The 20,176-nt window shown below is 41.4% G+C and overlaps 1 protein-coding gene across 1 annotated transcript in view; it reads right to left on the minus strand.

The window, feature by feature from the left end:
* The window catches only part of LRP1B (LDL receptor related protein 1B), a gene marked incomplete at its 5' end in the record, with an annotated part of 698,113 nt that overhangs the window by 384,224 nt on the left and 293,713 nt on the right, over nucleotides 1-20,176 (minus strand). Inside the window, one exon of the mRNA XM_081955361.1 lies at nucleotides 5,665-5,827. Coding sequence (XP_081811487.1) covers nucleotides 5,665-5,827 — 163 coding nt within the window. The remainder of the gene's footprint in view (nucleotides 1-5,664; nucleotides 5,828-20,176) is intronic.

Consider the following 20,176-nt stretch of genomic DNA (forward strand, 5'->3'; position numbering starts at 1 on the left):
TTGTGACAGTGTGGCTTCAAATGTTATAGACATGTAATTCGATAACATCATTTCATGCACAGAAAGAAATATTTATGCATTGGCTGATTTCCAGATTTCTCAAGGGTTGACTCAGATGTTTTTTCCACAGTTCAGCACATCTCTGCTTTAATGTATTTGCTGTATGTCTATAGCCTACTTTCTTTATTGGTTTTTAGTTTTCCCCTTTTAAGATTGGCTGGGTTTATCATGCTCTTTCAGATGTTTTTTTTTTCAAAAAGTTCAAAAAATTGTATGAATCATTAGCTGTAGAAGGCTGCCCTCTTAGAAACTATTTATTTCTAAATACATACATCCTGGGACGGAACTTGAAAGAGGAAGAGAAGTGACTCCAAGTTAAGTACTTCAGGGAACTTTACATATATATAGTCATTTTCTATATGACATTATTTATTTGTTGGTTGGTTGGTTGGTTGGTTGGTTTATCTATCTATCTATCTGTTTGTTTATTTATTTAATTTGTATCCCATCTTTACTATTTTTACAAATAATTCTAGGCAGTGAACATATCCACCACACCTTCCTCCTCCTATTTTCTCCACAATAACCACCATGTGAGGTGGAATGGGCTGAGAGAGCGTGACTGGACCAAAGGCAGCCAGTCAGCTTTCATGGCTAAGGCAGGATTTAATTCCCATCCCTTTAAGGCCAAACAATGCTCATGTGGTCAGCTGTGTATTCTTTGCTGCCATCCTCTTTTATTTTGAAATCAATTTATTTTCAGGCAAATAAAGTAAGGGAATGACAATATTATACAAAAATACAAGATTTAAGAGTAAAATCTTGTTTGTTCCAGATGAATGGAATATTTACATTGTATTCACCCTAGGACAATCAGATTATGATCCATATTGTGTAAGGTTCCCTTTTTCATATATACAGTATTGCTTCCATTATTGTACACAGAGCGTATCACATTATACTTTGTCCCTTATTCATTTGAAATTTCTCATGATATAACAGTACAATTGGAAGATGCCTTGGGGTAACTTACAATGCTTTTATAATAATTCTGTTTTACAATAATTCCATCAGACCATTAGAATCATTTTCAACTTTATTTTCGATTTATCTTCAATATCAACAGCTTCAGTATTCTATTCTTTTGCCCAACCTCCCATTCCATTGATCTATCAGCTGTTTAAAAAAAAATCTGAGCATTTATTTGCAACTGTTTGGGTGCTTGTTTTAAAACGGTCATTATTCAATTTATTAAGTGTGCAATAAAAATTATAGTGTGGAATGTTTTCAGTTCAATGGCTTAATCTCTATCAGAAGTTTTGAGGAGCCAGAAGGCAGGTGAAGCGGAAATTCTTTGCAAATTTGCCTTGCAAAATTCCACTGGAAAATTGGATTTAGTATATTTGCTAATGAACTACAGCTGAATTGGAATCAATTGGTCCAGATGCTAAAGGTGACATTGTGAGATTGCAGGGCATGTAGATGATCCAGAATTGGTAAAACTATTAACGGTGTTAAGAGCATGTATTCAACCACTGGTTACTAAATTTCAACAGCCCTCCACTCTGTCACTATTATTTGAGATAGTATTCAATGTAAAACTAAACAGCTTTGTTTTCTTTAAATCTTTAAAACCCTGTACAGATTAATTTTAAAATACTGCATTTTTTGTATATAGAGAAATATCGGAAATGTAGGGGAAAACATTAAGATAAATGTTCCATGCAGCATTTTTTTTTCTTAAATTGTTCTGCATCACATTTTTCTTATATTTACAGACAGAGTATTTTCTTAAATTCTACCAGGGAAAGTTTGCTTACAAAAAAAAAAAAAGAAACACTTCAACATCCTTTGAGAAATGAATCATTTAGAATTCATCAAACAAAATCCAAATGCATCATGCAAGCAAAAGAATTTGAAAAAGCTGGTGGATGATTTGAAAATTGTTGTTCTTTGTTAAGGGAATTACTAAACAAATCATCTTAAATATAACTTATACTAATTTCTTTAGGAACATCACTCCAGTCAGATCAAGTCGAGTTTACCATCTGTTGTTCTGCTCGGAAATTATATTATACAGCTTCCTTTGCATGGTTTGCACACAAGCTGTTCTTGTCACAGCTAAGCCTATTGTGATGATTCATCTTAATATTCAATCAGAGGTTTAAAAAGAGTGACAAAAGTCCACATATGGATAACAAGCTGTTTCTCCAGTAAATATTTTGCTGTTTATTAAAGGCATTCTTATGGCATACAGCTGCTACAACCGTATTACAAAACAATGTAAACATAGATGAAATAGCTACTTCAAAATCCTCACCTCTTTCATTAAGCACCTGTTCATATTTAATGTAGTAAACTAATCATTATTAACATATCTATCTGGTAGTTATCAGGGTGATCAGATAATGAAACAACATTGCCCCTTTTCAAAATTTTCTATTTTTAAAAAGGAATATGCATACCTATCTAATTATTTATTAAGTAAATATTTTTTAAATACCAGTACAATTTTTTAAACTAATGCTTTAACAGATTGGGATGGCTATTTTAATACTGTTTATTCTTTCATTGTCTTAGTTTTCCCATAAACAAAAGTTGGCAATGAATTTTCTCCCTTGTCTATTGTACCACAACAACAACCCTATAATACCTGAAATATGGAAATATTGTTCAGAAGCATTAGGATGCTCCCAACAGGAGTTCCAAGTGGCAACTTAATCCAAAAACTACTTCGTTTGCATCATTGTCTTTCAAACTTGGTAGATTTAAGTTCTGTGGACTCCAACTTCCAAAATTCACTAGGCAGTGGGCTGGCTGGAGAATTCTGGGAGTTGAAGTTCATACACCTTAAATTTATCAAGTTTCAAAGACACTGATTTACAGATTTATTGAATATAAAATTCAACTGACATATAAAGTGGCCTATATATTTTGGACAAATGGCAGTAAATATTCTGGGTTTTGATCTGAAGTATGGGATGGAAGGCAGGGAAGGAAACCAAAATTCTATTTTCTGCTTATTTGGAGAAAATCAGCAGGTCTAAGGATGACTTAACACAGTGTTTCTCAAGCTCTGCAAGTTGAAGATGTGTGGACTTCAACTCCTAGAATTCCCTAGCCCATCATGCAGACTGGGGAATTCTGGGAACTGAAGTCCACATATCTTAAAGTTGCTGCGGTTGAGAAACATTGACTTAACAGATCTCATTGTTCCAATATCTCAGGGGTTGCCACAAAGAAGAGGGAGTCAAACAATTCTCCAAGGCACCTGAGGGTAGAACAAGAAGCAATGGTGGAAACTAATCAAGGAGAGAAGCAATTTAGAACTGAGGAGAAATTTCCTGATAGTTAGAACAATGAATCAGTGGAACAGCCTGCCTCCAGAAGTTGTGAATGCCCCAACACTGGAAGTCTTTAAGAAGATGTTGGATAGCTATTTGTCTGAAACGGTATAGGGTTTCCTGCCTAGGCAGGGGGTTGGACTAGAAGACCTCCAAGGTCCCTTCTAACTCTACTATTGTATTGTATTGTATTGTATTGTATTGTATTGTATTGTATTGTATTAATTTATAGCTCCCATCTCTTCTTGTGCCATATATTTTTGCATATTGCATATCAAAATGAAATAACAGAAGAACCAAATAATTATTTTTCAAATTCTACTGCTATTCTGAAATTTTTAATTATTCTAAACCAAAATCAATTATGGATGCATCTCTGAATAATATTTTATATCAGGGTCTCCTATAAGAATTAGGGGCAATTTGGTCTAGTGATTTTAGCATCAGGCTAGAAATCAGAAGATTGCGAGATTGAGTTCTACCTTAGCTATGAAAACTAGCTGGGTGACTTTGGGCCAGTTGCTCTCTCTTAGATCAATTTGTTCTTGAGGGGAAAATAAGAGGTGGAAGGAGTTGTTCGCTGCCTTGAGTTATATATAAAAATAATAAAGTCAGGATAAAGAAAATCTAAAAATCTAAAGCAATCCATTGCGAACCCAAGAAGGTTGAATGTGTCAGACCTGGAAGCCATCTTTTACCTTTGGGACTTCAGGCCTGCCACATTTTCTACTGTGGGAAAATGGTGTGGGTGATATCTAGCCATAACAACATTCTTTCTCAGAAAGTTGAGGTTATCTTGCCCTGCAACTGTGATGAGGTGACTGGGAGGCATCTCCAGTTTTGTATGGTGCCTGATTGGCTCATGTGATGGACATGTGGGTGCTGGGCAGGAACTTGAACTTTCATTTGGGTGGGGAAAACCTGGAAACTTTCAGATTCAGGTTTTCGCAGAGGGGCCAATATGACATCTCTAATAAAATGGAACTTTGAGTAAACTCAAGCCTTGGAGTCTTCTTTCACTTGGAACGTTTTTCATCGTTTAAATTAACACTTCCATATCCTAGTTGCAATACAATGTCCAGTGGTGATCCTAAGAATGTCTGTGCATTTCTCCAATAAAATAACATCTAATGCAAGCATTTAGTATTAAGACAGTGGAAGGAAGTTCCATCTCGTTATTTCTGTAACTATAGTGGCTCTGTAATTTAAGCATGTTTTAAATCACTATAGCTCATATCCAAAATAATGTCTCCCCCCCCACCCAATCACAGCTAAGAAGACAACTTTCTTCTTCTTTATTGTATTAAGAACATGCAAGCAGTTGTAAACCACACAATAGCAATAGGGATAGAAATAAATATTAGTTGGGGATTTCATAAATGAAGGTAAGATACACTCCTTACCAACCTTTATAGTCATACACAGCTGGAAACACCTGCAAATAGATCCCACCAATTTCACTGGTGCTTATTGTTAAGTAAATGTATAGCAGATAGAACAGCAGATATCTTATATCCAGCAACCAAAGATGAACTGAGTTAAAATAATGCATTTGTTTTTTTCCCCTACTTGCTCCTGTAAGGTTTAAAAATCACAGTATACTAGCAAAATAGCTGCCATACTTTACCTAAGGTTAAAAAAAATATATCCAACAGCTTAGTCATATTATTATATATTTTTTAAAAATAAAGAAACCTGAACAAAAAGTTTATTCCCTAATATCATATACAATATATTTCTTTCAACATCATATTTCAAAACCAGATTTTTTGTGTGGCAAAGAAAGATAACTTGTATATAAAACAATAAGCTTGTACCTTTTTTTGAAAGTAATAAATCTAACTCACCAGTGTCAAACTTACGGCGCCATATTGCTGTCACATGATGTATTGCGACATGTTTTTCGTTTACGGAAATGGGGTGGATGTGGCCTGCGTGTGACACATCCGGTACATGGGCTGCCACTTTGACACCCTTGATCTAAGTGCTTCCTCCTTTAGATATGGTCTGATAAATATTCTACCATACCACCTCTTTCTATTGTATTGTATATTAAAGAATAGATAGACAGAGAGACAGATAGATAAATAGATGATAGATAGATAGATAGATAGATAGATAGATAGATAGATAGATAGATAGATAGATGATAGATAGATAGATTTTTTTGTTCAAATCAGTATAAATTTTATTTAATTTTAAAGAGCAACTATTCTTTCCAAATGAGAAATAACCACAATAGTCAATTATTTCTTTTCTTTTTCACATGGACATACAAATATTATATTAAATAAATAGCTTATAATTCTAAGCATCTTACCCCAAAGTAGGATCCACAGCAACTGCCATGGGATTATGAAGATCAAGATCAATCAGAGTAACACACACAGTTCCATTGAAGTTGCATACAAAGATTGTGTCACTGGTATGATCCACAAAGTAGAAGTTGCCCGTGAGCCAGTCAACTGCCATATGCCGGATATCTGTCAGAGTGAAAAGAATATTAAATTAGTTATTACTTCAACATAACAAATGATTGAAATACTAGCTGAGTAGTACTATACATCTGAAAGAGTTGGTGCTATTAATTCTATGAGAATTACACAATACACATAACAAACTAATTTTAGTCAAACTCAAATGGATTTTCGTTTTTTAAAAAATGTTATTAAGTTCTGCAGAATGTTTGGTGCTCTCTGAGCTCGGTAGTTTGGTTGCTGATGTGTCATTATCCAACAACTTGTTTATATGTAGTAGTATATGTAAATATGTACTATATGTAGTAGCTTGCTCTGTCAGTTTTAATGGCATGTGGTTTCTTGCCTTTCAGTTCATTTCTTGGAAGTTGGGGGAAATTCAGATTAAAATATCCTACTGTAATAGAGGTAATAATGCTACACTTTTAAAATGTTTCATAGTAATAGTATTAGTAATTATGACTTTTCCATCACATATTTTCACAAAGAAAGATGTGAATCTGATCATAAGGGTGAATTACGTTGTAAGCGATAAGAATAACGAACACTTGTAAGAAATTCATAGATACTATGCTTACATAGTTTTTTTAAACATTTTTTTGTAAAATTATACATTTAAAAATATAAAAAAAAGTACTGCAGTCTTTCCAGTGTTACGCTACAGTAAAAAGAAAAAAAAGACATCAGATTTTTAAACTATAATCCAATTATTGTTGCTTATCATTAAGAGTTTATATTTAAACAAGGATTATTTTGTTATGGAGGACACATAGACTAAAACACACACACATATAATTCCCCTCATGGTTTACCTCAACATGGTCAGCTTAAAAATAGAAGCAAGTAATGGAAAAGAAAAATGTCACAAATCCTTGAATTACAATTATGAATAGTCAATGTGGAGCATTATGGAATGACAGCATAAGAAAGTTTCTGCCCATAAACAAGATCTTCACACTGCATGCAGTTAAACTGCATGAAGAGTTAAAAGAAAAAACATGAAGGAAAACTGATTCATTGACTACCAATAATTCCATAAGTGCAATACATTGATAGATACAGAAAAGATCTATTTAAGCAAAAGGTAAACTGAACCTATCACTCAGGGAAATAGACATAAGATAAGTCAGTCTTACAACAAGACTGGGAATCTACTTAGATGTTTCCCTTTCTTGATCCATTTTATTCTGCCATTTTATTATTTATTTATTAAAGTTATATGCCATTCATCGGGCCATTGGGCTACTCTAGGTAACTTATAACAAGGAAAAAACAATTTTAAAAAATTGAGATATTAAAATAATATATATTAACATTAAAATTTAAAAGATGATTAAGGAAGGAAGCAAAATACAAATGGAGTGGACATAGAATCTCAATCTCAATCTCTCAGTCTAATAATTTCTAGTGTAAAGAAAGAACCAGCCTAGAACTAAGGAGAAATTTCAGCGGGAACATTCAATCAGTGGGACAACTTGCCTTCAGATGTTGCGGATGCTTCAACACTGGTTTTTTAGAAGAGATTGGACAGCCATTAGTCCGAAATGATATAGGGTTTCCTGCTTGAGCACAGGGTTGGACAAGAGGATCTCCAAGGTCCCTTCCAACTCTGTTATTCTGTAATAGTCCTAGCAAGTATAATGTATGCCATTTTTCAACAATTTGCCCTTAATTGTATATAGCAATTAACAGTATTGATGTAGTTAAAGAAGTTAAATTACATATTTACTAACGAAGCACATGCCAAAGTATCTGTCAAATCCAAACATGAAGGTTCTAATTTATGGATTCATTGTTAAAGTCTATGCACATGACTCTTCTCAGGCTAATAGGTTCTACCTGGACAGAACTAGATAAGAGTCAATGACGTTCAAGGGGGATTGGACTCCATTTTTTTGTGACTATGTAACAATACTAAACTGATTCCTCATTTAAATCATCCCTTGGCTCTGCCAATCTCTCTCTTACAGTACCAGAAAAGTGGGGAAAAAAACAAGTTGACAATATAATAATTATTGGATATTGAATCATAACCATATATAAATTGCAAAAATCTAAAAACTGCAATATAATAGCAAAGGCATTCCAGAAATATTACCATATTGTTGTCATTTGGAATCCAAGATGTAATTTCCCTAATTGTGCCAAATAGTCAACCAACATTTTTTCCCTGCTTTTTCATATTGCTTTGATGAACAAGCAAATACATAGGAGGCTGTAGCTCTGCTGTAAGGATGATCATTGATAATTCCCCTTTATAATATGCGTGGTATAATATACTATTCACAACTTTCAGTTTTCTTCATAAACTTTCATCCTACTCTCACATTATTCCTTTTAATTCAGAGGCAGTATTTTGATCTTTCCTCAACTGATTGATTGATTGATTGATTGATTGATTGATTGATGATTGATATGACTGTCCATGTCAGCAACTGACATTGGGCAGCATACAAAAGCTAAAACCTAAATATCACGAAGTAATAAACCATTAAAATAACCAACATTTAGGATCCAGCAAAAACACTAGGCAACAACACATCAACAATTTCTAAACCAGGAGGACTTCTGGTTGATGATGTGATGAGAACAGTTGGAAAATAGTGAGCTCCATCGAGCCCCGCGAAATCCAGCCGGTAACTGCTATCAGGAGACCCTACAAGGTTAAAGCCACCTTGTAGGGGTGGTGAAGAAAGAAAAGGTGCTTCATGGACCACCAGGAACTTGCAATTTTCTCATTAAGTCTTAAGCAAGCTCTCCTGAGCAGCAGCAGCAGCAGCAGGTACAACAGCCATTTTTGGCAAATCACAAGCTGGAACCATAAGATTTGTGCTGGAGTGGTCCATGGACAAAGCATTGACACTAGGTGCGATAACGTCCAACTCTTACTCTAAAGACTTAAGTACAACGATTTCAAAATATAACCTCCAAGTGTTAAGGAAATGACTATTAGACACATGGAGAAGATTAGAAATGCCCAAAGGAAGCCTTAAAATATAGAAAGCCTGGAAAAAATCTTAAACTTAAAGTCTTACTCTCCCAGTCTAATCTAATACTTTCAGGTGTATTAGATATGTTCTCCCCCTTGAGTTATTTGTGAAAATAATAGGTGGAACATACAATAAATCAAATGAGATTAAAAAATAAACAAGTACCAGATAAATACTCCAATAGATAGTGCTAAGTTTGAAGTTATCACTATGAAATAGCAATGAAGCTGCTTTCCTTAAAATATGTATAATACGTTAGTAAGAGATTACATATTCTATGTTAACAGTGAGCGGGAGATGAATAGGAGAGGCAAGGTAGAAATTTTCTTTTATAGCCAAATAGTAATTCTGAGGGTAGAGCACTTTTCCCCATTGAAGCTCAGTTGGATTCTGCTCTTACTACCTATTTATGCCATTGTTGCATCTGGTGTGGGTGGGTGGGTGCATGTGTGCGTGCGTGTGTGCGTGCACGCATACACACACACACACACACACACACACACACACACACACACACAAGATCAATCCTGACTGAGACTTTGAGACTTCAGTGCTGATACACTGAAGAAGAGGGATGGGGGGGGGGGAATGGAGATAGTTGGGACATTGTAGTCAAAACAAAATACTTTCCTTGGAAACCAAGGACATTCCTGCAGGTACTCAAAAGGAGGGGACCGGAGTCACCTAGCAACTGAACAGTATGCTAATTGGACCATGTGACTGATTGTTTTGAGAAATTGACAAAAAGTTTACTTTTAATTAGGTGAAAACTGCAGGAAGAATCAAAGTCAGTTTTAACCAGCCTATGCCAATCTGACATATTCAATAAACCTGTTCTTTGAGGAATTTGCCTGCCTCAGAGTTTTGTTTGCTATGGGTATGTTACTTGAAAACCTGACAAACAGGTGACTAAGAAGCATAAGGTGGGTAGCAAAAGTTTTCCTCTTGCTCATATAAACAAGGGGAGTGGCTTACAGCAGAATAATCAACTACCTCCTGAGATGTAATCCAAGTGTCTCTTCTATAGAACGAATTTTTGCACCATTCACTGGATTGGGACCATTTTCAAAATCATATTTTCTTTTGTCATCCTTTATCTCCACTTACCAAAATTCATTTTGATCTATTTTTAGTGTTATCCTTATGATAGGCAGACATATACACAGATAATCAAAAATCCCTTTACAGAATGTAATTTATTTACAATATTCCATTGCATTGGAAGAAATAAAAAGGAGAAGTAATATGACTTACAAAATAGTTCATTGAATAATATATTATATGGTTATATGTTTGCGGCATTTTAGCACTGCATTAATTCAGTATTCTTTAATAAATGTAATAAAGTTCTGATAAATTACCAAATTTTCTCTTTTGCTAAAAACCATATTTTATACTTTCCAAAGTGTAATTATCAACCATAACAACAACCCTACTTAACTGGTAGATGCATTTTTAATGAATAAGGCATTTAATTTCTGTACTATTTTTGCTGAACAAACAAACAGGATTTCTTTGAATTTTATAACCAAATTACTGCTCGGCAAGTTGATTATAATACTAATGCTTCCTTTTAAATTCCCACTGTTCTGGCTCCCTGGTAATTCAACTACATCTCGGAACCAACCACTAAAAACCCTACATTGCATTTTAGACCCTATGCGGCAATATCTAATTTAGAGGCATATTATGTACAGACTAATTAGCCTGTATCTTAAAATGTTATTAAGAACATTTTAACACTGCTTTTGTTGTCCCTGGCTGAAATATCAAATTATATTTCCTAACGCGTAAATTAAATCCACTTAAACTTGCAGAGCCTTATTCAACACTGTTTAGATGTGATATTCATTTTGCTCATTAAATGCTGGAAATTGCCTAGGAATTACAAATAATACAGATTAACAATCAATCATATTTAGCTAAACAGCTGTTGTCCCTTGCACTTTATTCTGCTGGGTGTCAGAGTTAGCTTAATGTCAGGGTTCCAAGTAACATACCCATAGTAAACAAAACTCTGAGGCAGGTAGATTCCTGAAAGAATATGGTAAAGTTTTTTTGATATGTCATATTAGAACAGGCTAGTGAAAACTGATTTTGAAGATTCCCACGGTTTTCACCTAAAGTAAAAGTTTCTTTTCTCCCCAAACAATCAGTCACATGGTCCAATCAAGGCACTATCTGGTTCCCTGGCGACATCACCACTCCTTCCTCTGATCAGGTGTGAGCATGTCCTTGGTTCCCAAGAGAAAGTATTTTATTTTGGCTACAAAACCCAAGTTATCTCTAAACTCCCCCTTCCTATCTCTCAGCTCTAGTGTGTCAACACTGAAGTTCCAAGATGGCTTCGGTCAGGTGAGCTTCAGGGTTGATACTGAGTTTATAAGCTGCTCCACTCAGAACAAACTTTAACATTATCTAAACTTTTTTCCCCCAGAGCTTAAATCTCAGCCCGGAAATAGACATATTTGGAGGGTATTCAAAATTGTGGTATTTTAAGATGTAACAAACAATTAAAGTATGAATTCTAATAGCTATGCTTGTTATTCAGCTATTAATTAAAATAACTATAGTTATAATTATTACATTTTAATGAAAATTGAATTTTTGATTGATTGGAAGCAGGAGGCACAAAGATACCTCATCTTGGCTATTGGCAGATACAGTATGATTCTCTCTGTCATAATAGATCATCAGTTATTTTCCAGATCATAACACTTAATTTGATGCAGGAGACTTTTATCTCCTGAGATTTGACAAAGGGACACATTTTGCTTCTTAACTCCATCCCTCAATAGAAAAAAGGGATATAAAGGAGAGTTTAGGTACTTTAAACTTCTACAATGCCTAAGACACCATTTTAAATTAACTGTTCTAATCAAAGAAAAGAATATATCCAACTTTGTTTCTACTTGGAAAACATTACTGAACTTTGTTCTTTAGATGAAAAAAAGGAGAAAACTCTGGTTTATGCTGATTAGATGAGTTTGTTATAGAATTGGCTATTACATGATAATAGGGATGGGTTCCTGGCAGTTCTAACAAATCTACAGTACCATTTAGAACCGGTTCCAGCTCCCTCCCCCCACCCGTCCGCACATCATCAAGATGAAGAGTGAGGGGAGGAATTCTGGGAGTTGAAGTCCACACGTTTTAAAGCTGTCAAGTTTGAACACCCCTGGGTTTTTTTCTAAAGGGTTAGGGGTGCAAGGGTGTTGTAACTTGACAGCTTTAAGACTTGCGTGCTTCAAATGCCAGAGTTTCTGAGCCAACATTTTGGTTGCTAAGCAAAAGCATTGATAAGTGGGTTTCACCACATTTTACAAATTGGCCATGCCCACCCAGTCACATGGCTGGCAAGCCACTCCCACCCGGTCACATGGGTGGCAAGCCACTCCCACAAAGCAGTCCACACCTACAGAATAGGTTCTAAAAAAGTTTGAAACCAACCACTGCATGATAAGTATATAAAAATAAAAAGTAAAAAGTTGTGGCTGTGCTATTTTATTCTACCAGGTTAAAAAGAATCAAAAGGCTATACTTTTCTTTCTTTTTTCCCATTTCCCGTTATATTTTCCCACTATTTCATTTTCATTTCTATTTTATATTTTGATAAACACTATAAAAATAATTAAAAATATAAAAGACCTAAGAACATTTTACCTTTACATAAACACAGACACACAAACACAAACAAGCACGCATAAACACAAGGAGAGAGAGGGAAAGAGGGAGAGAGAGGGGAAGATGGGGGGGAGAGGGAGGGTGGGAGAGAGACTGAGATCGAGACCCTGTCTTAGAAGGCTGCATTTTTAAGCTGGAAGGGTGGATTAACATTTTACTTTCTCTTTTGATTCCAACTTCCTCATGGACCCCTAATAATTATTCTGCAATATTGGATGAGCTAATGGACCATAGAAAACCAAGACCAAAATTTACCTTATAAGTTTACATGTATTTTTGTATGCATGACAATGGAGCAGTAAATGAAAAGTCAAATGAAAAAGGGGAGGAGCTTCCCGGGGAAATGGCGGACCTTCCCAGAGCTCCGTAAACGATGGGGCGCTCTGGCGGGGATAGCAGGCATTATTGGCCCCCGTTGGTCATCCTGGGGGCCTAGAATTATGTAGTGGCAACCCTGGTTTGTTTGATGTACAGCTGGGATCCGGATGGACCCGCTAACCAGGAGAACGGGAGACGGAGGACAGCTTAGGGATAGGAACACAGAGGCCGAGCTGCGGCAGCTACGGCAGCTGCGGCAGCAAAATGAATAAAAGAACTGACAGAGCAGAAAGGAGACGTTTTGGACATTTTGGGCGGCTGCCAGGCGGCGTAACAGCGCGACAGCTAAGGAGCGAGCCAGAAAGAGAGAACAACGTACAGGGAGACCTCATCTTACCGGCGATGGCGACGGAGCGGCTGAGACGGCGCTGGAATATCGGGCGCCATATTTCTTTTCAACTGCCAGGTGGAGAGGCCATTGGGGGCTGGAGGTCGGGAAAGAAGCTGCAGGGATCGAAGAGGGAAGCCGGGGGGGTCGCCGAAGGCTCGGGGCGACCCCTGAAGAGCAATAGGTCGAGCAGCTGGCCTTGGCACCTCGTCTACCCCCCCCCCCCGCTGAGGTGCGATTCCTTCATACTCCAAGAACTGCTTTCGGGCCTCTGGGCCTAAAGAACTGCCTAAAGAACTGCCCTAGGCCTCTGGGCCTAAAGAACTGCCTAAAGAACTGCCCTAGGCCTCTGGGCCTAAAGAACTGCCTAAAGAACTGCCCTAGGCCTCTGGGCCTAAAGAACTGCCTAAAGAACTGCCCTAGGCCTCTGGGCCTAAAGAACTGCCTAAAGAACTGCCCTAGGCCTCTGGGCCTAAAGAACTGCCTAAAGAACTGCCCTAGGCCTCTGGGCCTAAAGAACTGCCTAAAGAACTGCCCTAGGCCTCTGGGCCTAAAGAACTGCCTAAAGAACTGCCCTGGGCCTCACTGGTGGAACGTAGATTATTGTGGACTGTGAGGTCTGTCCCCTCCCATCTTATTATTTGCCTTTTAAATATCTCTCTACTTCATTCTTTGTTAATCTTACATCCTAGACCTGCTACAAAGAGAGACCCTGCCATAGCCATAATCATAGATTGGTCATCATCCCAACTTATTCAAGGTCTGACATCCTTCGACTGCGAGGTTCCCCCCTCTCGCAGGCGTGCCCCCCTGCCCTGACGAAGGCCCACCTCAATGAGGGGTTTATTAACCCAGAGAGGTGGAGGAAGCGGGGGATTAGGGGTTTTTTAGTAAAATGTTTTGTAAAGCTTTTAAGGGGTTCCAGGGAGCGGGGAGGGTTGGTTTGGCCCTGGGGTATGGATACAACCAGGCCAACATGTAGGGTCAAGACGGAAGGGAGGGTCAAGACGGAAGGTAGCGAAGCGGAGCGGGTGGCAGGAAATAACATCCCTATAACATTCCTATAAGGGGAATTCCAATCACGACGGTCGTAGGGAGGGGCAGGCGCGAGGACACCAGAAGAACGTATAGTCGGTTGGCAGACCGGGGCCACTGGATACGCCCGGTCGCTTGCACCAACCCCCGCAGACTAGGTGGACAGGATCAGCAGAGCCTGGGCCTTAGGCTGATGTTATGTAACGCGAGGTCCGTGGTTAACAAGGCCCCTCTCATCAGTGACTTGATCACAGAGGGGGAGCCGGACCTCGCAGGAATAGCGGAAACCTGGTTGGGCCCAGAGGGGGGGTTACCCCTCAGGGAAATGTGTCCTCCAGGTTACCGTGTATTCCACCAGCCACGGGCCCAAGGTAGGGGTGGGGGGGTAGCAATTATCATCCGGGACGATCTGGCACCGAGAGAATTCACTGTGTCGCAGACATCTGGTTGTGAGTCTCTGGGCGTAAAGTGGGGTCCAGGGAGTCAGTTGGGCCTGTTGATAGTATACCTGGCTCCCCGCCATACATCAACGGCCCTGCCCGAGCTCCTCGAGCGGATCGCGGAGATGGCGGTTGAGACCCCCAAACTACTAGTGATGGGGGATTTCAACCTGCCGTCAACGGGAAAGGCATCCGAGGTAGCCCGGGAATTCATGGCTTCCATGACAGCCATGGGTCTGACTCAAGTAATTCAGGACCCCACTCACGAGCGAGGCCACATTCTGGATCTTGTGTTTGTCTCCGACCAGTGGACGAGTGATCTGGGAAGAGGGCATTTAGTCATCACGCCCCTGTCATGGTCAGATCACTCACTTCTCCAGCTTGACTTCCCTGGCGCTACTCCCCACCGCGGGGAGGCGGAACCAGACTATCCCAGATGGTTCCGCCCCAAGCGCCTGATGGAACCGGATAGGTTCCAGGCTGAGCTTGGGCCATTTCCTGCTGACCTGTCCCGCTCCCGGGCTGAGGACCTGGTAGCCGCATGGAATAGTGCGGCTGCCGGTGCCTTGGACCGGGTGGCGCCTTTGCGGCCTCTCCGACGGCCACGATCGACCCGGGCCCCCTGGTTTAACGGGGAGCTAAGGGCGATGAAACGCCTTAGGAGACGCCTGGAGAGTAAGTGGAGATCCTCCCGCTCCGAAGCTGACCGAACACAGGTAAGAGCCTACATAAGGACCTACCTTGTGGCAATAAGAGTGGCCAAACGTCAGTATTGTGCCACTCTTATAGCGTCCGCAGAGAACCGCCCTGCTGCCCTGTTTCGGGTGACCCGCTCCCTTCTGTCACAGGAGCAGCGGGACCCCCCATTGCAGGGCAGGGCAGAGGAATTTGGAGAGTTCCTGCAGGATAAAATCGATCATATCTGGAGAGGTTGGACCCACTCCAGTGCTCCAGTGGGGACGTCCGGGACTAGTCTTGAGAGACCATGCTGGGAGGAGTTTGACCCTGTTGTCATCAAAGATTTGGACAGGTTGCGCGGGCGACTGCGGGCCACCACATGTTTACTGGACCCGTGTCCCTCCTGGTTGGTGCTGGCCTCCTGGGAGGGCTCACGAGGCTGGCTACTGGGGCTGGTGAACGCTTCGTTGGGGGAGGGCCGGATGCCGGCCGCCCTGAAAGAGGCGGTGGTCAGGCCCCTGCTCAAGAAGCCTTCTCTGGACCCAAAGGAACTAGCAAATTATCGTCCTGTCTCCAACCTTCCTTTTTTAGCAAAGGTTGTTGAGAGTGTGGTGGCTCAGCAGTTTCCGCGTCACCTGGAGGAAGATGATTATCTAGACCCGCGCCAGTCCGGCTTCCGACTCGGTCACAGCACGGAGACGGCCTTGGTCGCGTTGGTGGATGATCTCTGGAGGGCAAAGGATGAGGGTTGTTCCTCCATCCTTGTTCTATTAGATCTCTCGGCGGCCTTCGATACCATCGACCATGGTATCCTATTGCGCCGGCTGGAGGGGTTGGGGATTGGAGGCACCGTGCTACGGTGGTTCCACTCCTACCTCTCTGGCCGGACGCAATGTGTGTTGACGGGGGAGCAGAGGTCGACCGCAAGGCCCCTCATTTGTGGGGTCCCACAGGGGTCGATTCTCTCGCCTCTCTTGTTCAACATATATATGAAGCCGCTGGGCGAGATCAACCGTAGTTTTGGGGTGAGTTACCATCTGTACGCTGATGATACTCAGTTGTACATTTCCACCCCAAACCACCCCAACAAGGCTGTCGAAGTGATGACCCGATGTCTGGAAGCCGTACGGGTCTGGATGGATGACAGCAGGCTCAGGCTCAACCCCTCCAAGACAGAGTGGCTGTGGTTCCCGGCTTCCCGATTCAATCAGCATATTCCATCGCTGACCATCGGGGATGAGCAATTAGCCCCGGTGGAAGGGGCGCGCAACTTGGGCGTCCTCCTTGACGATCGGCTGACCTTAGAAGATCACGTGGCGACCGTGGCAAGGGGGGCGTTCCTCCAGGTTCGCCTCGTGCGCCAGTTGCGGCCCCTTTTGGACCGGGAGGCCTTGCGCACAGTCACTCACGCGCTGGTGACGTCCCGCCTGGACTACTGTAACGCTCTCTACATGGGGCTCCCCTTGAGGTGCGCCCGGAGACTGCAGTTGGTCTAGAATGCAGCCGCGCGGGTTATTATGGGGAGATCGAGATTCTCCCATATAACACCTATCCTGCGCGAGCTGCACTGGCTTCCTGTGGCCTACCGGGTGCGCTTCAAGGTACTGGTTACCATCTTCAAAGCGCTCCATGGCACAGGGCCTAGTTACCTGCGGGATCGCGTCCTGCCCCATACATCCCTGCGACCCACTCGCTCACACAGGGAGGGGCTACTCCGGGTGCCGTCCTCTAGAGAGTGCCTGGGGACGGTGCCCAGGAGTAGGGCCTTCTCTGTGGTGGGCCCTACCCTTTGGAATGACCTCCCCCCAGACATCCGGACAACAACCGATCTTCGCTCCTTCCGTATGAAGCTGAAGACCTACCTGTTTTGTCAAGCCGGCCTGGCATAACGTTACTATCTTGCCACCCCAGGTCATTTTACAATGGGAAATTTTGTTTTTAATATTTTTGGGGTTTTAACTTTGTAAGTATGCTTATTTATGGACTTATTTTTACCTCCTCTGCACGATTTTATGGTGCTATCTTGATTATTGCTCTGTACGTCGCCCCGAGTCCCTGTGGGGAGAGGGGGCGACTAATAAGTTCAATAAAATAAATAAATAATAAATAAATGAAAGGAGGAAGTTTAGGCCAGGATAATAGATAACATCTACTTTTCCTTTCCTTCCACTTACCAATCATTAAGAAACACTGTGAATAAAATGTCAACTAATAGTAAACACTTTTCCCTATACATGTTTGCTCCCCACATATATTTTTATTTTCACATAGTAACTATCCATCCATCCATCCATCCATCCATCCATCCATCCATCCATCCATCCATTCATCCACCCATCCACCCAACCAACCAACCAACCAACCAACCAACCAACCAACCAACCAATCACCAAGGCCTTCGTAGCATTTCAAAGTGTTCTTAAAAGCCTCTAAGGGAGGAAGCCCACACATGTCTGAAATGAGGTTAACTTTGAGATTCAGGATTTCCACCCTACTGGGATTTTTAAAAGCCTTAAAAGTCTTGGCTCTTTGTCCAGGGATTTGGAGAGGATGATTGATGCCCTTTTCTCATCTTCTCTCCTCCCACAGTTTGTTTGTTTTTAATCATTCTTCTTTTATGCTATTTTTGAATTTTTCTTTGTTTTAAATGCTTTGACAATTGTAAACTGCCCGGAGTTAAATTCATGTTGATCATACAATCAGTCAGATGTTTAGGATGGATTTGGCATTTTTGTCCACCTATCAAGTCTTTCCCAAGGATCTGGGATAGGCAGATGTTGTTTGATTCATTATTATGGTTGGTTGCTCAGTTAGCTAGATGGTTTAGACCAGCGGTGTAAAACTCACATCGTCAGGTTGTCATCACGTGATGTATCATGACTTTTCCCCCTTTGCTAAAATCGGATAGGCATGACCAGCAAGTGATGCATCCGGCATGCAGGCCACGAGTTTGACACCCCTGGTTTAGATTATTTAGATATTATTATTAGCACTACATACACAAAAATGTGAAATCACAGCTACAGTAAAATTAAGCATTTAGTTTCTTTCTTTTTAAAAAAAAATGTTTTGGTTCTAAGCCATTGCCAGGCTTTATCTTGATCCACTTTTCTCTCGATATGTGTACAAAAATAGCCATGTAATGATTTTCCTTGCCAACATTCTTTTTGTCTTTTTATTACCTTACTGTCTTTTACATCAGACAATGTTTTCAACAGTTTGTTTGACTTGTAATAAACTCCATTTCTGCAGAACACAAAATGGCCATGCACGTCCCACTGACTCCATATGACCCAGGCACCGAACAGTGGGACTCGTACATGCTATGATTGTTTCCTCGAGGCAAACACCCTCCTTTCTGAAGGCCGCAAGAAGAACATGTTCCTCAGGTACTGTGCCCGGCAAGTGTTTGAGATGGTGACTTCTCTGAGCCGACACCGCTGCAATCAGTTGCCAGATCCGTGCTCCAGCAAATGCTGAGGACCCATTATGTCCCCAAGCCATCCAAGTACGTTTGCCAGCATGAGTTTAACATCAGGAACCAGAAAGAGGGCAAGTTGATTAATGAGTACTTTGTGGCACTTCGCAAGGCCGCAGCATACTGCAAATTCTGAGATCTGGACAAGCTGATTCTGGACCGCATAATTTGCGGCATGCAGGACATTACCTTACAGAGGAGGTTACTGGCTAAATCTAACCTCACTCTGCAGATCGCCTTGGATGAGGCCAGGGCATCCGAATCAGCCGTCAAATTTACCGAGACTCTCCAGTGCCAAAGCGTTCCACAAGACACATGAAAGAGTACACACATACATCTGAGCCCGAGAGCTCAGAAGGCATGAGCAGTAGCCACGCCCAGCCGACACGCAAATTCAAACCACATCTCCCGCCGTGCGCTAGCTGCGGAGGAGACTATGTCACATCAGCTTGCCATTTCCGTGACGCAACCTGCCAGTGCTGCGAGCGAAAGGGGCACATCACCAAGGTGTGCCGGAGCGAATTCCCTGCCATTGCCTGGCAGCCTAGAAGCACACCAAACCGCCAACTGATGCCCAACCAAGGGACCTGGCAGAAGCCACAACGGCGCTCAGAGGGTGACAATAGAGTCACCTACCACACGTCAATTGGTCAAGTCCGCATCAGGTGGTCCAAAAAGCTGAAGGTCATAGTCCTCATCGAGGACTCTCCATGTGAGATGTAGACTAACACCAGATCATCACTGACCATCATGCCATGGTCTACCCTAAAGCAGGCTATCCCTAGCCTAAAGAAGCAGCATCTTCGCACACCTGACATCCGCCTACGTGATTAGCAGGGAAACCAGGTCCCCATCATGGGCCAAGGCACCTTCCAGGTGAAGTTCAAGCAGTTCAGTGGGAAACTACCAGTGACAGTGGTCAGCGGCAACCTGCAGAGGCTCCTAGGGCTAGATTGGTTCCAAGCCCTGGGCCTAGAAGGGACCGGTATCAACGCCTTGAAAGATGATGGTGCTGAAGCCATCTTTAAGGAGTTCGAGGATGTCTTCAGCACCAGCCTGGGTAAGTATGTGGGGACTCCAATTTCCTTTAGTTTGCACCCCAACATAGCCCCATTAAGGCTAAAACCCAGGAAAGTAACTTTTCCTCTCTGCCCCAAAATCGACAGTGAAATTGACAAGCTTGTAGGCCAGGGAATCCTAGAGCCAGTCTATCACACACGCTGGGAGACCCCTATAGTGACACCTGTCAAATCTGATGAGTCTGTCCACATCTGAGCAGACTACAAATGCACAATTAATAAAGCGCTACAACAAACGCCTACCCTGTACCCATTGTACAGCACC

This window comes from Natrix helvetica (genome assembly GCF_964273705.1).
Source record: "Natrix helvetica genome assembly, chromosome: 1".
Lineage (NCBI taxonomy): Eukaryota > Metazoa > Chordata > Lepidosauria > Squamata > Natricidae > Natrix > Natrix helvetica.